General features: G+C 43.2%; 1 protein-coding gene across 3 annotated transcripts in view; it reads right to left on the minus strand.

Moving 5' to 3' along the window:
• Positions 1 to 20,260, minus strand: part of LOC126184718 (uncharacterized) — a 189,142-nt gene that overhangs the window by 97,353 nt on the left and 71,529 nt on the right. For 2 of the 3 annotated variants that reach the window (XM_049927254.1, XM_049927245.1), the window contains exon 5: positions 7,759 to 7,880. In XM_049927254.1, the coding sequence (XP_049783211.1) occupies positions 7,759 to 7,880 (122 nt within the window). Of the gene's footprint in view, positions 1 to 1,852; positions 1,920 to 7,758; positions 7,881 to 20,260 lie in introns of those variants that run through there. The other variant, XM_049927264.1, reaches the window with a different exon arrangement.

The raw sequence follows: 20,260 nt of genomic DNA on the forward strand, positions 1-20,260 counted from the left end.
AGCAGCTTTTTAATGCAGCCATTGAACCCATTGTGGATCTTTTCCAACCCTCACACCTTCATTCACGACATAACTGTCATAAATGTATTGAACAATACTCTCGAACTTTTTCCATTTATTCTCAAAATTTTAAGTCTTGGAGGTGAATTGACTCCTCACATAATCTGAAACCTGTTTCTTGTCACACTTACCGAATAGAAATGTGTTTCTACCTATTGTTACATTCATACTTACATCTATAATCAGCATTGCTATAACAGCTTTATGATCATAGATTTGCTGCTGTGTGTTAACCGAGTAAACAATTTGTGGTATAATGTCCCATACATTTCATGTGTTCTACAAATTGCCCACACACACACGCACGCACGCACGCACACACACGCACGCACACACACACGCACACACACACACACGCACGCACACACACACGCACACACACACACACACAAATTATTGACAATCAGCCACGGCACGCTGGAGTTGATTGCCGGAATCACTGATCACGCATAAAGAGTATATTATTTATATTATTTTACAGAGTGTTCCAAAATGAAAATCAGGGTTTTAAGGCTTTGTAGTATTTATTACATTCAACTTACAATTATAGATAATACATCAAATGAAAGAGCAAGTCAAACAGTTTTCCTTACAAGTGTTCAATGTGGGTACCATTCATCACATGGCACACATCGAGTTGATAGGTAAGATCTTCCTGATCAGTGTGTCTGGAGTAATTGTTGCAACAACTGCTTCAAACTTGCAACTGCTTCAATCCTGTTTCTTAAGTCGGGTATCAGCTGGTAGCAGAGGTACATACACATGATCCTTTATGAATCCCAAAGGTAAAAATTGCATGACGTCAGATTTAACGAACATGGAGTACAAGCGAAACAAGCTCTGTCATCTGATCCGTTTCCTTGCAGCCAATCCAGCAGTAAGGTACAGTGTCATTTAACCAATCATGCTGAGTTATGGCAGTGAGGTGGTGCACCATCTTGCTGTCATATAAAGTTCTGTGTTTCAGCTTCTTCCAGTTGAGGGAAGAGCCATAGTTCTGACACATCAAGATAAGAAAAACTAGTTACTTTTGCCTGACTAAAAAAAATAAAAAAGCCAATATTGACTTTCTGCGGGATATGACTAAAAGAAAAAAAAAAAAAAAGTCAATTTGAGGAAGTCTTGTTGCAACTCTACCATCTCATGGGGATTTGCTGATCCCTAGATGCACACATAATGTGTGTTCACATTTCCACTTAAGTGAAATGTCAACTCATCACTGAAGATGACGCATCCAGAAGATCTCCAAGCTTGGAACAACTGCATTCGACACTTTCATTTGATGTACAACATCTAACAATAACGTTTGGTTAATGAAGTCAGAGCGGTCGATCGGGCAACACTGGCAACTCACAATGCTGCACCTGTGTAGCGACCGGTGCTGACAATCTGCCCCCACCGTAGTTCAGTTGAGCAACATGCGCGTTCCATGTTCGACCTGCTGGACAAAGTGCTTCTTTAGTGCGATGGTTCTGAGCTAAGAACAGGATAATGAACGAGCAAAGGCTCAATAAAGTTTTGTTTTAAGCTTGTCAAAACACTGAAAGAAATGCATGCAATGCTGGTATGTGTTTATGAGGATCAAGCACATTCCATGAAGTGTGTGTACAAGTAGTTCGGCCATTTTTGAGGAGACCGGGAAAGTGTTTCTGACAATCCCCGTAGTAGACGACCGAAGACTGCTGTCAGTGAGGAAAACACTGAGAAAGTGAGGACACTAATCGTGAATGACTGTGTGCATGATAGTGGATGAACTGCAGATGAACTGTGATTCCATGCAACAAATCCTTACCCAGGAGTTAGGGAAGAGAAAAACGTGTTGTCATCTTGCGCCACATCACTTGACTGATGATCAGAAGCAGGCACGTTTAGAGGCTTCAGAGGATTTTGTCAAAACAGTGGGTGCGACACCCAATTTCTTGAACCGTATTGTCACCGAGGATGAAACCTGTGGTACGATCCTGAAATGAAACAGCAAAGCATGGAATGGCATTCTCTGACATCACCTCATCGGAAAAACATCAAAGCCAAAAAATCACGCATCAAAACTACGCTAATCATCTTTTTCGATAGTCAAGACATTATCTACAAGAAATTTCTACCTGAGCAAACAAAGTTGAATGCTGCACAGTACGTTGAAATTTTGATCCATTTCATGCAATGCCTATGCAGGGTACGGCCCCAGTATGCACAACAAGGTTCCTGATTTGTTGTTCATGACAATACTCGCCCATCCACAGCCAATATCGTCAAACACTTCCTGGCAGAAAAGGGGGTGGTGCAACTTGTACATTCACCATACTCGACTGATCTCAATCCTCCAGACTTCTTCCTATTCCATCGACTCAAACTCGCTTTGAAAGGAAAGAGATTTGATGATATTCCTGACATCCAACGAAATGTGATGCAGCTTTTGAACACAATCCCAAAGGAAGACTTTGTACAAAGTTTCCAGGACGTGTACTGCAGAGCTCAGTGGTGCATAGTTATGGGAGGTGACTGTTTCGAAGTATAGTAAGGTAACTGTACAGGGTGTATACGGGGACAAGGAAAAAAAATTCCCGGATTATTCCCGGATTTCTCCCGGATATCCCGTTCAAAAAATATGCTTTTTCCCGGGCGAAAATACACTTTTTCTGTGCTAGGTGGCAGTAGGTTTTCCGTAGATTTTCCTTCGGAACTGTAAAACTTATCAATCCTTTGAATGGTTAACGTTTTATACAATCGCGCAGAACTTCCCGGAAAAAAAAGAAAAGACGAAAAGGAGAGAAGTTTTGGAAAGACCTTTAATTTGCAGCAACATATACGCTGCATATTTTCGTATTACGAAAGTATAAATTCGAATTGCACCAAACACAGCGCGTTAGTTTCCGGGGCGTTGAAACCGAGGTTGCGATGTCCTGTTGTAAGCGAGTCATATCTCAAGCCACGAGATCTCGCCAGCCGATGACAGCAGCTATTCAGAGCATAGGACACGTGTTATAGTTAGCCAATAGCAAGATCACTGGTTACATAGCGCGAACACGCAAGAGAAAAAGTTAACGGTTTACATTAATGTACACAGTACCGTATATCTACAAGAAAAGCTAAGCTTTCACATATAATTTTGGTCTCTAAGATTAACACGCTACAACAGAAGCTAAGTTTTCACATGTAATATTGATTTTTTTTGCGTGTGTTATACTTTAAGATACATCACACAAATGTGCCAGTAAGTTTAAAATTCTGACATAAATGTCTCGGCTCGAAATTCTTGTAAGTGGCTGGTCCTCGAAGTGTTCAGTTTCGAATGCTCTGTGATTTAGATATCCATCCCACTTTCTCACACGTAACATAATTCATCTTGCGTAAAAAGAAATTTACTTTGAAAGTAACGCTTTTCTAACCACCGTTCGCAATACTATCCGGAGACTGTTAGAAATAGGTTCGATTTACCTGTTGCCAGAGAGCGCCAGAAAAACAGGCATTATTGTGCGTGTGCAACTGTATGGGTGTAGGAAGCCCGCATGTTCGTGTGTATTAAGCTTGTCAGTGTGGTTTTTGGGATGTAAATTTTCTTGGAGTACCAGTACTCTGCGATCTCATTTTTGGTTCTTTATTATGGCATAATGCCATATATGGCAGAAGATGATAACGTGCACTTGAAATTAGCTTCACTTGGAACTAGGCAATACTGTAGAATGAAACACTTCGTTTCAAATAAAATGACTGCCTCAGCGGAAAGATTAATAAAGCCAAATTTCTTTAGCAAACTTGCAAAATTAACTTCACTGTTCTGCAAGGCGATTAATGCTTGACTGCTACAAACTTGGAAATAAAATAAAACCAGAAAACTGAAATTAATAATATATTTTTGCCCTCCGTAATTATGTGAATGTATTTTAATTCACTTGATAACTTCCGGCCACAGAAATCCGTTTTGTTTTCATTTGACGTGGGAGCTGTACACTAAGAGAAGCAGCGAAATTACTTAACGTAAACACGGGTCACGTGGAGAGCCCCCTCCCCACTACAACTCTGTGCAAGCGTGAATCTGGCAGCTAGGGCGCGGGAGAAAAATTTTTCTCGTTTGCATCTGGCTGCTTGCTGCTACTACCGATACAGCTAACAGCCAAACTTCAAGTAGCGGGAGAAGGTACTGCTTATACGCGAGTCAAATGCGCATGCGCAACAGACCGCTGGCAATTGGTCAAACGAACCTTACATGAACAGTTGTGACGTCATGCTCATAGCAAGCCGTTTATTGTTACGAAGAATTACAGTCTGCGCGCTACGGCCTTTGACATATTTTTGCTATTAGCAGACGCTTGTGCGTGCACGGTGTTTTGTTGTTGTAAATTGCACATTTCCTTTGCCACTAAAGTTTTATTTTTTTCCCTCTCGTTTATATTTTCTTTCTGCAGTATAATTCTCCAGTAGCCGGATACTCTTTGCTAGAGAATCAATTCTGCAGTCAAAATTACAAAAATTTAACTGAAAGCTAAAACAATGAAAAATTCCCGGAATTCCGAAAAATTCCCGGGTTTTTCCCGGTTTTCTCCCGGATGAAAAAATTCCCGGGTTTTTCCCGGATTTCCCGGTTGTCCCGGGTCGTAGACACCCTGCTGTAGTTCATAGTTTATCTAAGTTAATGTTACACGACTATTCACTGAACTTTATTGTCATGGGTTGTATTATTTGTAAACATAAGTTAATGTAATAAATGCTACAAAGCCTTAAAACCCCAACACTCATTTAGAAATACTCTTTGTATCGTATATATCATGAATATCTGATAGCTTTCAGGTAAATCCATTGATAAAAGAAATGGTCTTTGGTACTTGAAATAATGTTTCAACAACTGGTCATTAAATGAGAGTGCAACTGGACCATAGTGTTGTGTAATTAAAATGGTGGATTCCTACAGCGTCCTGTAATTGTGAATGGAAGGGTCTACTATAGTGGTTAATGGAGAGATCACCTCCATCTATAAAGTAAGCTGTGTCTTATACAAGCTGGTGTGTAATCATTGTTCAGCTTTTATGTTGGCATGATACCTGCTAAGTTGCCAGTGAAAGGGAGTCTCCACTGGATATGCTGAGATGATAAGTGCAACTGGTGTCAACAGCTACCAATACAATTTATATGATGGTGGCAGCACTCCAGTCCATGCGAGGCAGAAATACAATCTGGAGAGGTCACACTAGCAGCTCGGGTGACACCTGCGTCCGGGCCAGCAGCAACTTCAAGACGTTTGCACCTAACTATTTCCTGCCTCTGCTGAAACTAAGTTTGAGCCAATCAAACAGAAGTGTCACTCTGCAAGACAACTATTTAGGCCTGTTCCATGACGACAGCTGTCACACTGGGAAGATCTAGCATGGAGAATGAGCTACCCTGATCAACTCTTCCACTCTTCGGCAGCACTGTGAAGCAAGACTTTTCCAATAGGACATTGCCGAGTGGAGAGGACTTGGCATTCTGTTTCTACTACATCTCATACACTTGGAAAGTGTCGGACTTAGTGCCACTTTAACAATCTTCATTCATACAGACTCTAGAGGATTCAACCTGTGATTTTTGGAACTCAGTTTATTTGAGCATTCATTCAATTAAGTAAGTTTCTGTGTGTTTTCTTTTTCTTCAGAAGTTAGTTACTCTGTTAATACCAAAATTTTAAGCTATTTCTTTGTTGCAAATAAAATTGTTTAATGGTATACCTGATGAATGTTATCTGTGATATAAACGAAGTAAGGGACAATAAGAGAAATTCTGTTCTAGACAATGCTCGGCAAGAAAACAGCCACGACCTTGTTGTCTGTTTCAGTATACACAAAATTCTGTTCCTTTCTCCTAGTAACAGAATGTCAGAAGGAAACAAGTGATTTGCTTTAACCCCCCCCCCCCCCCCCCTCACACACAAATGCTTAACTTCGTCACCGTCCTCCCCAAACTTTTTTTTTTTTTTTTTTTGTGGTATATCTTATTACCAATGTTCTTCCATCCCCAGGCCTTCCCCAATAACCTAAAATATCTGTCAACATTTTACACTTAATTCTTGTCCAGAGAGATCAGCGAACTGCAAGAACGCAAAAGAAAGTTTTATGATTTGCTGTGTAATACAAGATGAGACCAAATTAGAAATGAGAGCATTAACAATGACATGCAAGTGACTTGTGCATGGTTGAAATGGTTTGTGCCATGAAATACTTCCATGAATATCTTATCATCTTATTTAATCTTAATTTCACTTGAATTTATAGCTTAGGTTATCATTCTCATTGTTCTGTTTACATTCATGTAATTAGTTCACATTAGGGCATTCATAATTTGAAATATAATAAAGTGATATCAGTACTACAGTTTGCAACATGCAAAACTCTATGAGCTAACCAGTATATTTGAGAAAGTTGACCCACACCAACAGAAAGTCTCGCAGTCCCGTTTTCCTGTAAAGTATTTTGTATAATCACAAATTAATTGAAGTATGAAATAATTGATGTCAAAGTTCCAGATTATTAGCATTTTTGATGGCAGATATTGTTATAACAATTATGAGATTCCGAACTTTGACTGTGTACTTTTTTTACTTTAATTTTTCTATACAAAATGACATATGCATTGATAAATTAAATTTTCATTTAATTTGTTCTAATTTGCAATATGGACCACATATATGTAAGGAAAGGGATCCACACTGCAGAAGAATAATAGTGTCAATGTATTTTTGTAAATTTCTAACCAACAACATTTTCTACTAGCCAAAATAACATTAGTTCTGGTAGTTCACCCAAAGTAGTAAAATCCAGCCTAGATTGTTTTCAAAGCATAATGTAGTTTATGATATAACGGAAATAATCAACATTTGAAAATATAATGTAATTGGAGATATAAAAAATCTACTCACCAAGTGGCAGCAGAACGCATATATAAAAGATATTAACAGTTTGCAAGCTTTCAGAGTCTGTACTCCTCCTTCTGACAGAAGGACTGAAGGGAAGGAAGGGGAGAGAAGTAAAAGGACTGGTGAGATTCAGGAGAAAGGTTAGAGTTTGGGAAAGTCACTCAGAAACCCAGATCAGGGGAGACTTACTGGATGAGTTGAGAAGGAAGAGTCTTTCCTGCTCTGCCAGACAGCACTCTTCTGTCCCATCACCTGTAGCTTGCTATATTTTCCTCTTCCCCATCCCCTCCTAATTACTGCTTCTGTTTCACATGTAAGTCGCAATCTGGTCCATGAAGCTGGAGATGGTGGTTGTGTGTGTGTGTTCCTTATATTGTTGATATTCCAGCTTAGAGATACATAATTAACTACAACTTCATGGAAGTGTTTATTCATACTAAAACTGATTGGTGAAGTGCAAAAATCTGTGGGAATCCATTCTGTGTACAACCTAACACAACCAGAACAGCAGGTACCAGTGAGTAACATATACAAATCATTTTTTGCCCTACTAAAAGCTCCTTGCTTGGTGTTATCAACAGACAGTGCTAGGGAACCTAGGCAGTCTAATTTTTCTATTTTTCACTTTTGGTGTAGCTAACCACTTGGTGAGGAGGTATACCTGCTTACACACACCATCACTCTCACAAAGATGTGTGTCATTACCATGTGCTGATGATTGTACAGTAGGCTTATGTGGACAAAACAACAGTGAATTTATTTCTTTCTGGTATAACCACTATGACGGTCAGTAATCCGAGGAAGAAGATACTTACCTCTTAAGACTTCCTGCAATTCCATCTCTTTCCATAAAGTATTAGTTCCTGCCTTTTTATAATTGTTATTTTTCAGTAAATATCTAATGATATTTACATCCTCTTCTCTACTATAAGCTTCTCTGAAAAAGGAGAATGTTGTGAATTAGCATGTAAGGTTCCATCTCTATCACAAGTTCTATGTTTTTATTCCATCAACTATTAGGGAGAGGTATGATTAACTTCGTATGTGCAAGTTTTTACTTTATATCCCCTTTAAGATACAATGGGACATTTTGTTTCCAACAACAACATATGACAGAACACCAGCAAATATCATTTCAATCATCAATATGTCTTTATTACGATGAAAAAAAAATAGTACTAACAATATGTAAGTAATATTATTACATTTATAGGTGTTCAGGCATGTGTGTGTCTTGTCTTACCCACTGTAGTCTCCCTGAGTCCATTCTCAGCACATAATCCGAATCTTTCATGTGGAGGGAAAAAATCTAGATTCATTCTTCACCTTCAGCCACATCTTGCATCAGCATAAACATACATCTCAAGACAGATTCTCTCTGTGTTGCACTTCAGTGTAATGTCTGAGCACTAATTCGACAGCACCACACTCCCTCTTGTATGTGCACGTATTGAATGACTTTTATCCATCTTCCAGACTCTGCCACGCATTATGGCCTTCAACTATATGCACTCATGCTGTCCCTACACATTTTCTAATACACTACTGGCCATTAAAATTGCTACACCACGAAGATGACGTGCTACAGACGTGGAATTTAACCGACAGGAAGAAGATGCTGTGATATGCAAATGATTAGCTTTTCAGAGCATTCACACAAGGTTGGCGCCGTTGGCGAAACCTACAACGTGCTGACATGAGGAAAGTTTCCAACCGATTTCCCATACACAAACAGCAGTTGATCGGCGTTGCCTGGTGAAACGTTGTTGTCATGCCTCGTGTAAGGAGGAGAAATGTGTACGATCACGTTTCCAACTTTGATAAAGGTCGGATTGTAGTCTGTCGCGGTTGTGGTTTATCGTATCGTGACATTGCTGCTCGCGTTGGTTGAGATCCAATAACTGTTAGCAGAATATGGAATTGGTGGGTTCAGGAGGGTAATACGGAACGCCGTGCTGGATCCCAACAGCCTCATATCACTAGCAGTCGAGATGACAGGCATCTTATCCACATGGCTGCAACGGATCGTGAAGCCACATCTCAATCCCTGAGTCAACAGATGGGGACGTTCGCAAGACAACAACCATCTGCACGAACAGTTCGACGACGTTTGCAGCAGCATGGACTATCAGCTCAGAGACCATGGCTGCGGTTACCCTTGATGCTGCATCACAGACAGGAGCGCCTGTGATGGTGTACTCAACGACGCACCTGGGTGCACGAATGTAAAAACATCATTTTTTTGGATGAATCCAGGTTCCGTTTACAGCATCATAATGGTTGCATCCGTGTTTGGCGACATCGGGGTGAATGCACATTGGAAGCGTGTATTCGTCATCGCCATACTGGCGTATCATCCGGCGTGATGGTATGGGGTGCCATTGGTTACACGTCTCGGTCAGCTCTTGTTTGCATTGACGGCACTTTGAACAGTGGACGTTATATCTCAGATGTGTTACGACCCGCGGCTCTACCCTTCATTCGATCTCTGCGAATCACTACATTTCAGCAGGATAATGCACAACCGCATGTTGCAGGTCCTGTACGGGCCTTTCTGGATACAGAAAATGTTCGACTGTTGCCCCGGCCAACACATTCTCCAGATGTCTCACCAACTGAAAACATCTGGTCAATGATGGCCGCGCAACTGGCTCATCACAATACACCAGTATCTACTCTGGTTGAACTGTGGTATCGTGTTGAAGCTGCATGGGCAGCTGTACCTGTACACGCTATCCAAGCTCTGTTTGACTCAACGTCCAGGCGTATCAAGGCCGTTATTACGGACAGAGGTGGTTGTTCTGGGCACTGATTTCTCAGGATCTATGCACCGAAACTGTGTGAAAATGTAATCATATGTCAGTTCTAGTATAATATATTTTTCCAATGAATACCCGTTTATCATCTTCATTTCTCCTTGGTGTAGCAATTTTAATGGCCAGTAGTGTACTATCTTCTCACCTTGCTTAGTCCATCTGCAATTTGCCTTAATTTCTTTATCATTACAATCATACTTACATCTTGTACTCCAGTACATTCCTTAATCCATATGTATCCACATCTCACTGGCACCCAAGCTGATGACACATGGCAATTAAAAAACTTTGTTTGATTCTGTTTGAAACACAACTGAAGCTTAGTTTAGAAAATGTTATTTATTTTGGGACACCAGATCATTTCTATTCTTCTGTTTACTTCTTTAACTGTCCATTCCCAAAACTGTCTGAAATACAAAAACTCATCCACTGTCAAATGACAACATTGTTAATCTGCACATATTTTTCCAGTGTGTCGATTAAAAATTGTTCTGATTTTACTGCACCTGGTTTTCAGTCCTATTTTTAAAATAGTTTCACCATGGTCATTTGTTCACTGTTCTTGTTGATCTGAACTAGAAACAAAATGAACAATGTCATCAACAAACTGAAATGGGCTCAATTTTGCACCAATAACCTTCTCGTTGGTGGAGACATGCTTGCTAAATGCTGTCTTGTGCACAGCTTTCTTACTGCCTACCTGCCCGAAAAGCCTTATTAGTAGACAATTTATTTAAAATTAGGAAGACTGTCAGAAATGTTTGAAGGCATGAAAGCTTGTCTTGCTGCCAAAAGGAGAAAACTCATAACAAATTATAATAATTTTGTTTCAGTTTATTTATTACACTTCCTTTCACAAATACCATGATTTCACTTACATACTCAAATCAAAGTAATTGCAGAGCAACCAGTCAGATTCAAGTGCTTTACACAGTCATAAGTCACTAAACTTACTATTGACATTGCAGAATTGATCATAACTGTTAATTGCGGCTGCTCCCAGATTTTTTCCCCATATGTTTTGCTTCACAAAAATGACATTTGTTTCAGCTAACCAATGTTCTGACGGCAACTACAACAAAGAGTCTCATACAAAGCAACAAGGGACTTTAACAATAAATCACAACCACACTCAAGCAGTCTGAACTTTGAAACGTAACTGGGAAGCAGAGTGAAATTCAGCCTGGAATGTTAATTAGTCTGGAGCAAAGAAGTATTATTTCTTCTTGTTCCACTTCATTTCTTCATCTATCTGATATCTTCAAGATCTTTTACTCTTTCCACAAACATCTTTGTTAAATTTTCTCCCTTTGGTACAGGACAAAATAATTTCCATTTTCCAAAGTGAGGAGCATGGTTGTTTAATGAGGTCAACCTGACCACCCTTCTCATGACAGCCACCACAGATAAAATTTGTATTTAAGTGAATCTATTGTTATATGTAACTGATCTTTATTTCAATTTTTTTGTGTCATGTGAGCGATGTGGCAAACAGAAACAGACCAACCATTGTTGCTGCATTTCAGGCAGAGCCAGTCATCCAGAATTAAGAAACAACAGCCAGTGTACATCAGAAAATGGATAAGTGATGTCGTACTACATTGCCCACTGAAACTTCCTGGCAGATTAAAACTATGTGCCGGACCGAGACTCGAACTCTGGACCTTTGCCTTTCGCGGGCAAGTGCTCTAACAACTGAGCTACCCAAGCATGACTCACATCCTGTCCTCACAGCTTTACTTCTGCCAGTACCGTGTCTCCTACCTTCCAAACTTTACAGAAGCTCTCCTGCGAACCTTGCAGAACTAATACTCCTGAAAGAAAGGATATTGCAGAGACATGGCTTAGCCACAGCCTGAGGGATGTTTCAATCTGAGAACTTTGGCCACTATTGATAACAGTTAGAAAAACATATTTGTTGTTTATCAACACACAAAACTATCAGAAAAAGTTCACTACCTTCTTGTTTGTTATGAAGTCAACATATTCTGTTTTTGTATGTGTCACTTATGAGTTAAATGCTGTGCTAAATTATTTGAAATAGTGGCAGTTGATGCACAATATACCAGTGACTGTTTGCTGTAACTTTTATTTACGGTGACATTGCATGGCTATTTGCAAGACATTATTGAGACCCTATTATGTGAAGTTGTGGGAACATATATGCTAAAGTTCCAATAAGAGAAGATAGGTAACACTGATTAATAGGACATATTATAGCAATGTAAATTCTATAGCTCACTGATTCTAAAACTGATATTGATAAAAAATCTGTGAAGTTTGAAATAAATTCACCGAGTTATAAAATGAAAGGCTGTATTTCCCAACCACAAGACGAGGAATTTTTCCAAATTCATCATTTGAAAAATACAAAGTCATCTTACTTTTACAGATACAACAGTTGTTCCTTAGGTCAAAATTCTCTCGTTATGTAATAGCTTGGTACAGGGGATGTGTCACATTTAGATATAAAGCTTTGGCAATAGGCTGTCCTCCTACATTAAAAATATGGTCCGGATTGCAGTAGCCACCAGAAAGATTGCGGGAGGCGCACATCGGCACTGCGCGTCACGGACGGTAGTTGCTGCAAGTAGAGTCCCATCCACCAGAGGGCTCGCGAGAATTCGGCCGCGACCTCTGCCAGCGCAACAACAACAACAACAACAACAACTCAGGCAGCACGGGCCGTGCCCGGTCAGTTCACATCGGGCATGCCTAGGACACAGTCCCGGTCTACGCTAAGTGAAGTACGACGTAAAACGTGAACAGTGTTACTACACAATTGGCGACGAGTAGGGTCGTTCTTTCGCGTGTTGCATCGTTGTTCTGGTTTCACAGCTTATCCACGGCATGGAGGATTTAGTGCAGGTTTTGGCTGAGCAGCAGACGCAGCTCATGGCCACCATGAAACAAGTGCTTCCGGCTTTGCTCTCCACGAAGTCTGCTCCAGCGCCGTTCCCTCCTCCCTTTCCCCCATATGACGAGACGGCGAAGGATTGGGACGCATATGAACATCGCCTTCGGCAGCATTTCCAGGCGTTTCATGTTGCCGATGCGGAGGTATGTCATGCTCTTTTCTTGCCTTGGATATCTCCCTCGCAGTATCAAGTTTTGCAGCAGCTAGTGCCGTTGCAGGAGCCCTCGTCCTTGTCTTTTGACGCATTGTGTTCCTTGCTGTCTCCATATTATCGCCGCCGCACGCATGTTGTGGCGGCTAGGATCGAGTTCTATCAATGCAAGAAACAGCCCCATCAGTCTTACCGGGTGTGGGCCGTTACCCTGCACGGTCTTAGTCGCAAGTGTCATTTTGTCACGGAGCAGTCGCGAGAGTCGTATGCCCACGTTATGGTGCGGGACGTCATTGTTCGTTCGGCCCCTGATAGGGAGGTCCGGCAACGGCCCTACAGTTAGAAGACCCTTCCCTTGAGGAAGTCCTGTCCATTGCTCAATCTTATGAAGTCTCTCACGCCGCAGGTCAACAATTGAAAGCGTGGTGCAACGCCGCGGCGGTTCAGGACGGCGCGGCCGCGTCCACTGCGTTCGGGGTGGACGACGTGCGAGCGGTACAATCCGGCCGTTACGGCTGCTCCCGCACGGCGCATAAACAGAGTTCTGGCCGCCGGCCCCTGTGTGTTGTGCAATATACATCATGATCGGTTGGAGCGCCCCCAGCGTTGGGCCGTTTGTCGTAAATGTAGTACAAAAGGACACATTGCTAAAGTTTACCGCTCGGCCTCAAAAGAATCGAAGGAAGCAGTTACAGAGGACATAGACGCTGACATTCAGGAAGTTTCATCAGGCCAGGCTCCGACACATCGGCACACAAGCTCTTTATTGAGGTGTCGGTTCGGTCGCGCCGATTACAATTGCAAGTAGATACAGGCGCGTCAGTTTCTTTGTTGAATGCACAAACTTACTCCGACCTTGGGTCGCCCCCGTTGGCGCCAGTTTACCGGCATCTACGCGGTTATGGTAAACAGTTCATTCCCCTACTGGGTCAATTCACTACCAACGTGACTTACAAATCAGTCACTCGGCCTATTACTTTTATTGTTGTCAGTGATGCTAACCTTTTTGGCTTGGATGCTTTTCAAGTTTTCGGTTTTTCTATCACTGACACCATACAGTTGGTCTCCGAAGACGTTCATTATCACTCATTAGAATCTTTGATCTCTGACTTTCCAGATATCTTTGAGGAGGGCCTGGGGCGTGTTTCAAACTTTGAAGCTCACTTAACGTTGAAGGCGTCGGCTCGCCCGCGTTTTCTACGCGCGAGGCAGATCCCTTGGCTCTCCGCCCTCAGGTAAAAGAAGAGCTAGACCGGCTGAAAGCCCTACGGGTCGTTCTTCCCATTTCTTCTAGTGAGTGGGCTTCGCCCCTCGTTATTGTCAGGAGACCCTCGGGAAAATTACGTCTTTGTGGCGATTTCAAGGCCACCATTAATTCCCAATTGGTGGTGGACACCTATCCTTTGCCTCGTGCTGAAGAATTGTTCTCTGCCGTGGCGGGAGGCCAATATTTTTCGAAAATCGATCTTTCGGAGGCTTATCATCAGATACCTCTTGATGAGGACTCCAAACGGCTGGCAGTTGTCAACACATCGTTTGGCCTTTACCAATACCAGCGGTTGGTCTTCGGAATATCCAGTGCCCCGGCGATATTCCAGCGTTATCTTGAGCACGTCACGTCGACAATCCCTCATTGTATTAATTACCTGGACGACTTAATTGTCATGGGCCGCAGCACGAAGGAACACTTGCACAACCTCCGCACCCTCTTCCTCAAATTCAGGTCCGTGGGCTTGCGTTGCAACCTGCGTAAGTCAAACTTCTACCAACCGTCCATTGAGTATGTGGGCTACACAATCTCTCGGCACGGCATCCAGCCGCTAGGGAGTTTGGTCCAAGGTATCGTCAACCTCCCACGGTCCGCTTCGCTGAAGGAGTTACAAGCTTTTTTAGGCAACATTGCCTATTACCACCGGTTCATTCCCAGGGCTTCCACCATCGCCCGCCCCCTGTACTGCCTTCTGTGCAAGGGTGTTCCTTTTGATTGGTCGCCTGCAAGCGAGCGAGCGTTCCCCTTGTTGAAGGGCCTCCTCACATCAGCGCCTTGTTTAGCTACATTTGACCCCAATAAGCCGTTGGTCCTAGCTACAGATGCTTCGCAGTATGGGAGGGGGCGGTCCTGGCCTATTGCAACGCGGATGGCTCCGAGCAGCCACTGGCGTTTGCGTCTAAAACTCTTAGTCCCGCACAGGCCCATTACTCCCAGGTGGGAAAAAGAGGCTTTGGCCATTGTCTACTCTGTTACCAAGTTCCACCCTTTCTTGTATGGCACGAAGTTTCAGTTAATCACTGACCATAAGCCGTTAATATCGTTATTTGGCCCCGCCTCTCAGATTCTGGATAGGGCGGCCCACAGACTACAGCGCTGGGCCTTGTTCCTCTCTAAGTACCATTATGACATTCATTTTCGCCCTGCCGGACAGCATGCCAACGCAGACGCTCTTTCCTGTCTTCTGGTGGGCCCGGATCCTAAGTTCGATTGAGAGGAGATTATGTGTTTTCATTTGGATGTGGCATCCCGCCAAGCGGTTGATGGCTTCCCGATCACTAGTTCTAGAGATACCAGGGAAACGGCAGCTGACCCGGTTCTCCGGCAAGTAGTTCGCCTCATTCAGCAGGGGTGGTCATCCCGACCTCCAGGCCGGCCCTCGGACCCTCTTCGTAATTATTTTGTTCTACGAGACTGCCTCTCCGTCTTGGAAGGAGTTCTCCTTCTGGCTACCGATGATACAGCTCCTCGCGTGGTTGTTCCTGCAAGTTTGCACAGGGAAGTCCTCACGTTATTACGTGAGGGGCACTGGGGTGTTTCCCGTACTATAACCTTGGCTCGCAGACATGTGTACTGGCCCGGTATTGACAGAGAGATTGAGCACTTGGTGGCCGCCTGTTCCCAGTGTGCGAGCCAAAAGGCATCTCCCAGGTCAGCGTTCTCTTCATGGCCGCCTGCAACCCAGGCATGGCAACGAGTTCACATCGATTTTGCGGGCCTGTTTCTCAATGGCTTTTGGCTCATTATCATTGATGCTTATTCCCGATTTCCATATGTGGTTCGCTGCTCCTCAGCCACTTCAGAAGTTGCAATCCAGGCACTAGCAAAAATCTTTTCTGTGGAAGGCCTGCCAGTCACCCTGGTCTCGGACAATGGACCTCAGTTTATTTCGCAGACCTTCCAGGGTTTTTGTAGGCGCTTTGGTATTCGGCACGTTTGCTCTCCCCCCTTTCATCCACAATCGAATGGGGAAGCCGAGCGCATGGTGCGCACATTTAAGACGCAGATGAAAAAGTATGTGCACAAATTTCCTGCGGAGAAGGCGTTGACGTTTTTCCTGACGGCATACCGGACCACACCAATTGGAGAACGCAGCCCCGCAGAGCTCCTCCATGGGCGCCTACCTAGGACTCTGCTGCACCTCCTCCGGCCCGGACCTCGCCAGTCTTCGCAAAACGGAGTACCCGGCTTTCCACCGGGTATGTCGGTCTGGGCACATCGGTTTGGTCGCAATCCATGTTGGATACCGGCACTGGTCCTGCGCCGAAATGGCTGCCACATCTATACCTTGCAGACAGGGGACCGGGAGGTACGTCATCACCAAAATCAGCTACGTCCACGTTTGGGCACCCACCATCCGACCCCTCGGGCACCGGCTTCCCCATTGCCGACACCTGTGTTGGTTTCTCCGGGGACACTACCACCCCTCCCCCCAGTGATTCCAACGCACTGCGATGGCTCTCAGCCTTGGCAGCCTCCAGTAGTTCCAGCATCGGCATCGGCATCGTTAGCGATGCCCCAGCGAGAGCCGGCCCCCCTCGCAGGCCCGGTTTGTCAGGAGGCTGTTTCACCTGTGGTTGTCCCTTCCCCATCGTCCCCGCCACTGGGTCTTGCCCCTCCCGGGGTGGACCAGGATCCGGAGTTCGACGGCCTGTCTCCCGTTCTGTCCCGGGCTCCGGTGGTGGGACGATGGGGGCCTCTTCGTGTGGGTCACTTCCAGCCGTATTCGAAAGTTCCGGCTCGAGGGTTGGCAGATCCCTTCAACTCCAGCCTTCCGATGGACATGGAGGTCATCGCTCCTGCACGCCGCTCCACCTTCCAACGCAGTGGATCATAGTGGCTTAACCCCCCAAAGGAGTGCAGTAGCCACCAGAAAGATCGCGGGAGGCGCACATCGGCACTGTGCATCACGGACGGTAGTTGCCGCAAGTAGAGTCCCGTCCACCAGAGGGCACGCAAGAATTCGGCCGCGACCTCTGCCAGCGCAACAACAACAACAACAACAACAACAACTCAGGCAGCACGGGCCATGCCCGGTCAGTTCACATCGGGCATGCCTAGGACACAGACCCGGTCTACGCTAAGTGAAGTGCGACGTAAAATGTGAACAGTGTTACTACACAGATTGTTGTTATTCTGATTGATTACAATATTTAAATAGCATTTACAGTCAATGTTCTCACAAAATATTTGTTATTTTTGTGCAATTAAAGCTTAAAAATCATTAAATATAAAGATCTGGTCACTTGATTGAAAACGCTCTGTTGTTGGCTGATGCTCTCATGACGTTACAGGATAGGAGTAAGACGAAGCTATATGTGCGTTATAACAGGATTAGCCGAGGTTATGAGGTTTTTACCTACTTTTCTGCAAACAGTTTAGCTATTAAGTGATGGAAAACTCAGTTACAACTTTTAAGTACCGTATTTACTCGAATCTAAGCCGCACTCGTATCTAAGCCGCACCTGAAAAATGAGACTCGAAATAAAGGAAAAAAAAAATTCCCAAATCTAAGCCGCACCTGAAATTTGAGACTCGAAATTCAAGGGGAGAGAAAAGTTTTAGGCCGCACCTCCAAATCGAAACAAAGTTGGTCCATTGTAATATGAGACACAATTTAGGTCGAATGAATGACGATACAGCTACAGTAGTTTGGTTCGAGTCGAAAGCTTAGCAGTTAAGCTTTACCAGGTAGCCATTGCTATGCGTCAGGCGCTCCGTCCGTATTTATACGGATACCCTTCCTTTTTCACGTGCTTCGTCTGGTTTGAATCGATTGCTTATTTTGCTTTGATCTGATAAGTGCCGTTTTCTATGTTATAGGTGTTTACGTCAGTCACTCGAAGCTGAAAATGCATTACTATACTGTCATGCTTTGTTTGTCGCATTCTGATAGTGCGTGTTTACGGCCTGTCGCTGCTCGCGGCATGGCAGGCTTTTGTGCACGCTACCGCCGCCTACAATTTAAAAAAGAGAGGAATCGTCTCATTAGCGAAACAATGGCAAGAGACTGCTATTTGTTGTTACTTAGACTGCTGCTTTCTTTGATAATGATCAACAAGAACCAAATAATAGATTGCGTATGATAGAACATGTTCTGAACGAGAGTTTGGCGAAAATTTTTCTCCGTTTGAAAATCTTTGCGGCCGCTTGTTTAGTACATCAAATTCTGCACAGAAATTCGTCATCTTAGATTTAAAAATCTAGTCAGTTGCCGTGCTTCATTTCTGACTGTATCACTATTAGGCATAAGAGTAATACGAATATAAACATGACACGATACGTATATTCTTCCGCGTTTGCTGTTGTCTCACTCTAGTTTCGTAGTTTATTTGGCAGACAGGATTTAAATGAGATAGAAGCAAACACGAAAGAATACATGGCAAAATGTTTATATTCGTATTATTCTTATGGTGAAGAGAATACTGCATGTGATTCACATTTCATCAGGTTCCTATTAGCAACCATCTCTTCTCACAGGTAGGAAAAAATTCAGAACGTAGAGTTGGCCATATTGACAAAAATCCCAGTATTACCAGTCGGATTTTCGTAGTACATTGAAATTTGAAGATGAACAATACGGAATTTGTATTTACTTCGTTGGATTGTGTATGAAAAAGCAGTGGTCGAAACTCGGGCGGAGAAAAAAAGCTAGTCTTCCAATTTTTTTTTTTTTTTAATTTTATTTACTGACGCAGAGGTTTTGGCGCCAGTATGTATCTTTGTGGCTACAAAGGATGCCTGTGTAGCGCTACATATATTCGACGGCAGAAGTTAGTTGTGGCGGCACCTATCAACATTTTTCAGAACTTCCGCTTGCTTTGCACTCGATTCTAAGCCGCAGGCAGTTTTTTGGATTACAAAAACCGGAAAAAAGTGCGGCTTAGATTCGAGTAAATACGGTAACAACTAAAAGGAATTTTGTGAACACTGATAGTGGAAGTCTTGCAAAAATCGAAGCATTTATGCTCCACCCATTTCAAGTGACGGTATGTGTGACGACAGACATTCTTTTCCCTGCTCCTGGCAACATTATTAAACTTGCTCGAAACTAAGGAATTGTCGAATTTTTGCAAATGGGTCCATATATTAAAACTAAGATTGTCAACTATCAGTCACGAGCTGCGACCTAAAGCACAATAAAATTATTCTTGGCAAAACTTTGTACTGATTTCCTCCGTCGAAGACACTAAGCAGAGAGCCTATTTCTAGCAGGCATTCTGTGGCACAATGGATAATGCATCTGACTGCAGAGAAAGAGGTGAAGTGTTTGAATCCTGGAAGAGTTATATATTTTTAAAAGTTTTACATTAAATACAAAAATAGCTTTAGCAACAACTGATTGCAGCTGTTGTTTCAATTGTGGGATGTATTATGCAGGGTGTTACAAAAAGGTACGGCCAAACTTTCAGGAAACATTCCTCACACACAAAGAAAGAAAATATGTTATGTGGACATGTGTCCGGAAACGCTACTTTCCATTTTAGAGCTCATTTTATTACTTCTCTTCAAATCACATTAATCATGGAATGGAAACACACAGCAACAGAACATACCAGCGTGACTTCAAACACTTTGGTACAGGAAATGTTCAAAATGTCCTCCGTTAGCGAGGATACATGCATCCACCCTCCGTCGCATGGAATCCCTGATGCGCTGATGCAGCCCTGGAGAATGGCTTATTGTATCACAGCCGTCCACAATACGAGCACGAAGAGTCTCTACATTTGGTACCGGGGTTTCGTAGACAAGAGCTTTCAAATGCCCCCATAAATGAAAGTCAAGAGGGTTGAGATCAGGAGAGTGTGGAGGCCATGGAATTGGTCCGCCTCTACCAATCCATCAGTCACCGAATCTGTTGTTGAGAAGCGTACGAACACTTCGACTGAAATGTCAAGGAGCTCCATCGTGCATGAACCACATGTTGTGTCGCACTTGTAAAGGCACATGTTCTAGCAGCACAGGAAGAGTATCCCGTATGAAATCATGACAACGTGCTCCATTGAGCGTAGGTGGAAGAACATACTGACGAAACTAAAATGAGCTCTAACATGGAAATTAAGTGTTTCCGGGCACATGTCCACATAACATTTTTTCTTTGTTTGTGTGTGAGGAATGTTTCCTGAAAGTTTGGCCGTACCTTTTTGTAACACCCTGTATATAG

This window comes from Schistocerca cancellata, chromosome 1 (genome assembly GCF_023864275.1).
Source record: "Schistocerca cancellata isolate TAMUIC-IGC-003103 chromosome 1, iqSchCanc2.1, whole genome shotgun sequence".
Lineage (NCBI taxonomy): Eukaryota > Metazoa > Arthropoda > Insecta > Orthoptera > Acrididae > Schistocerca > Schistocerca cancellata.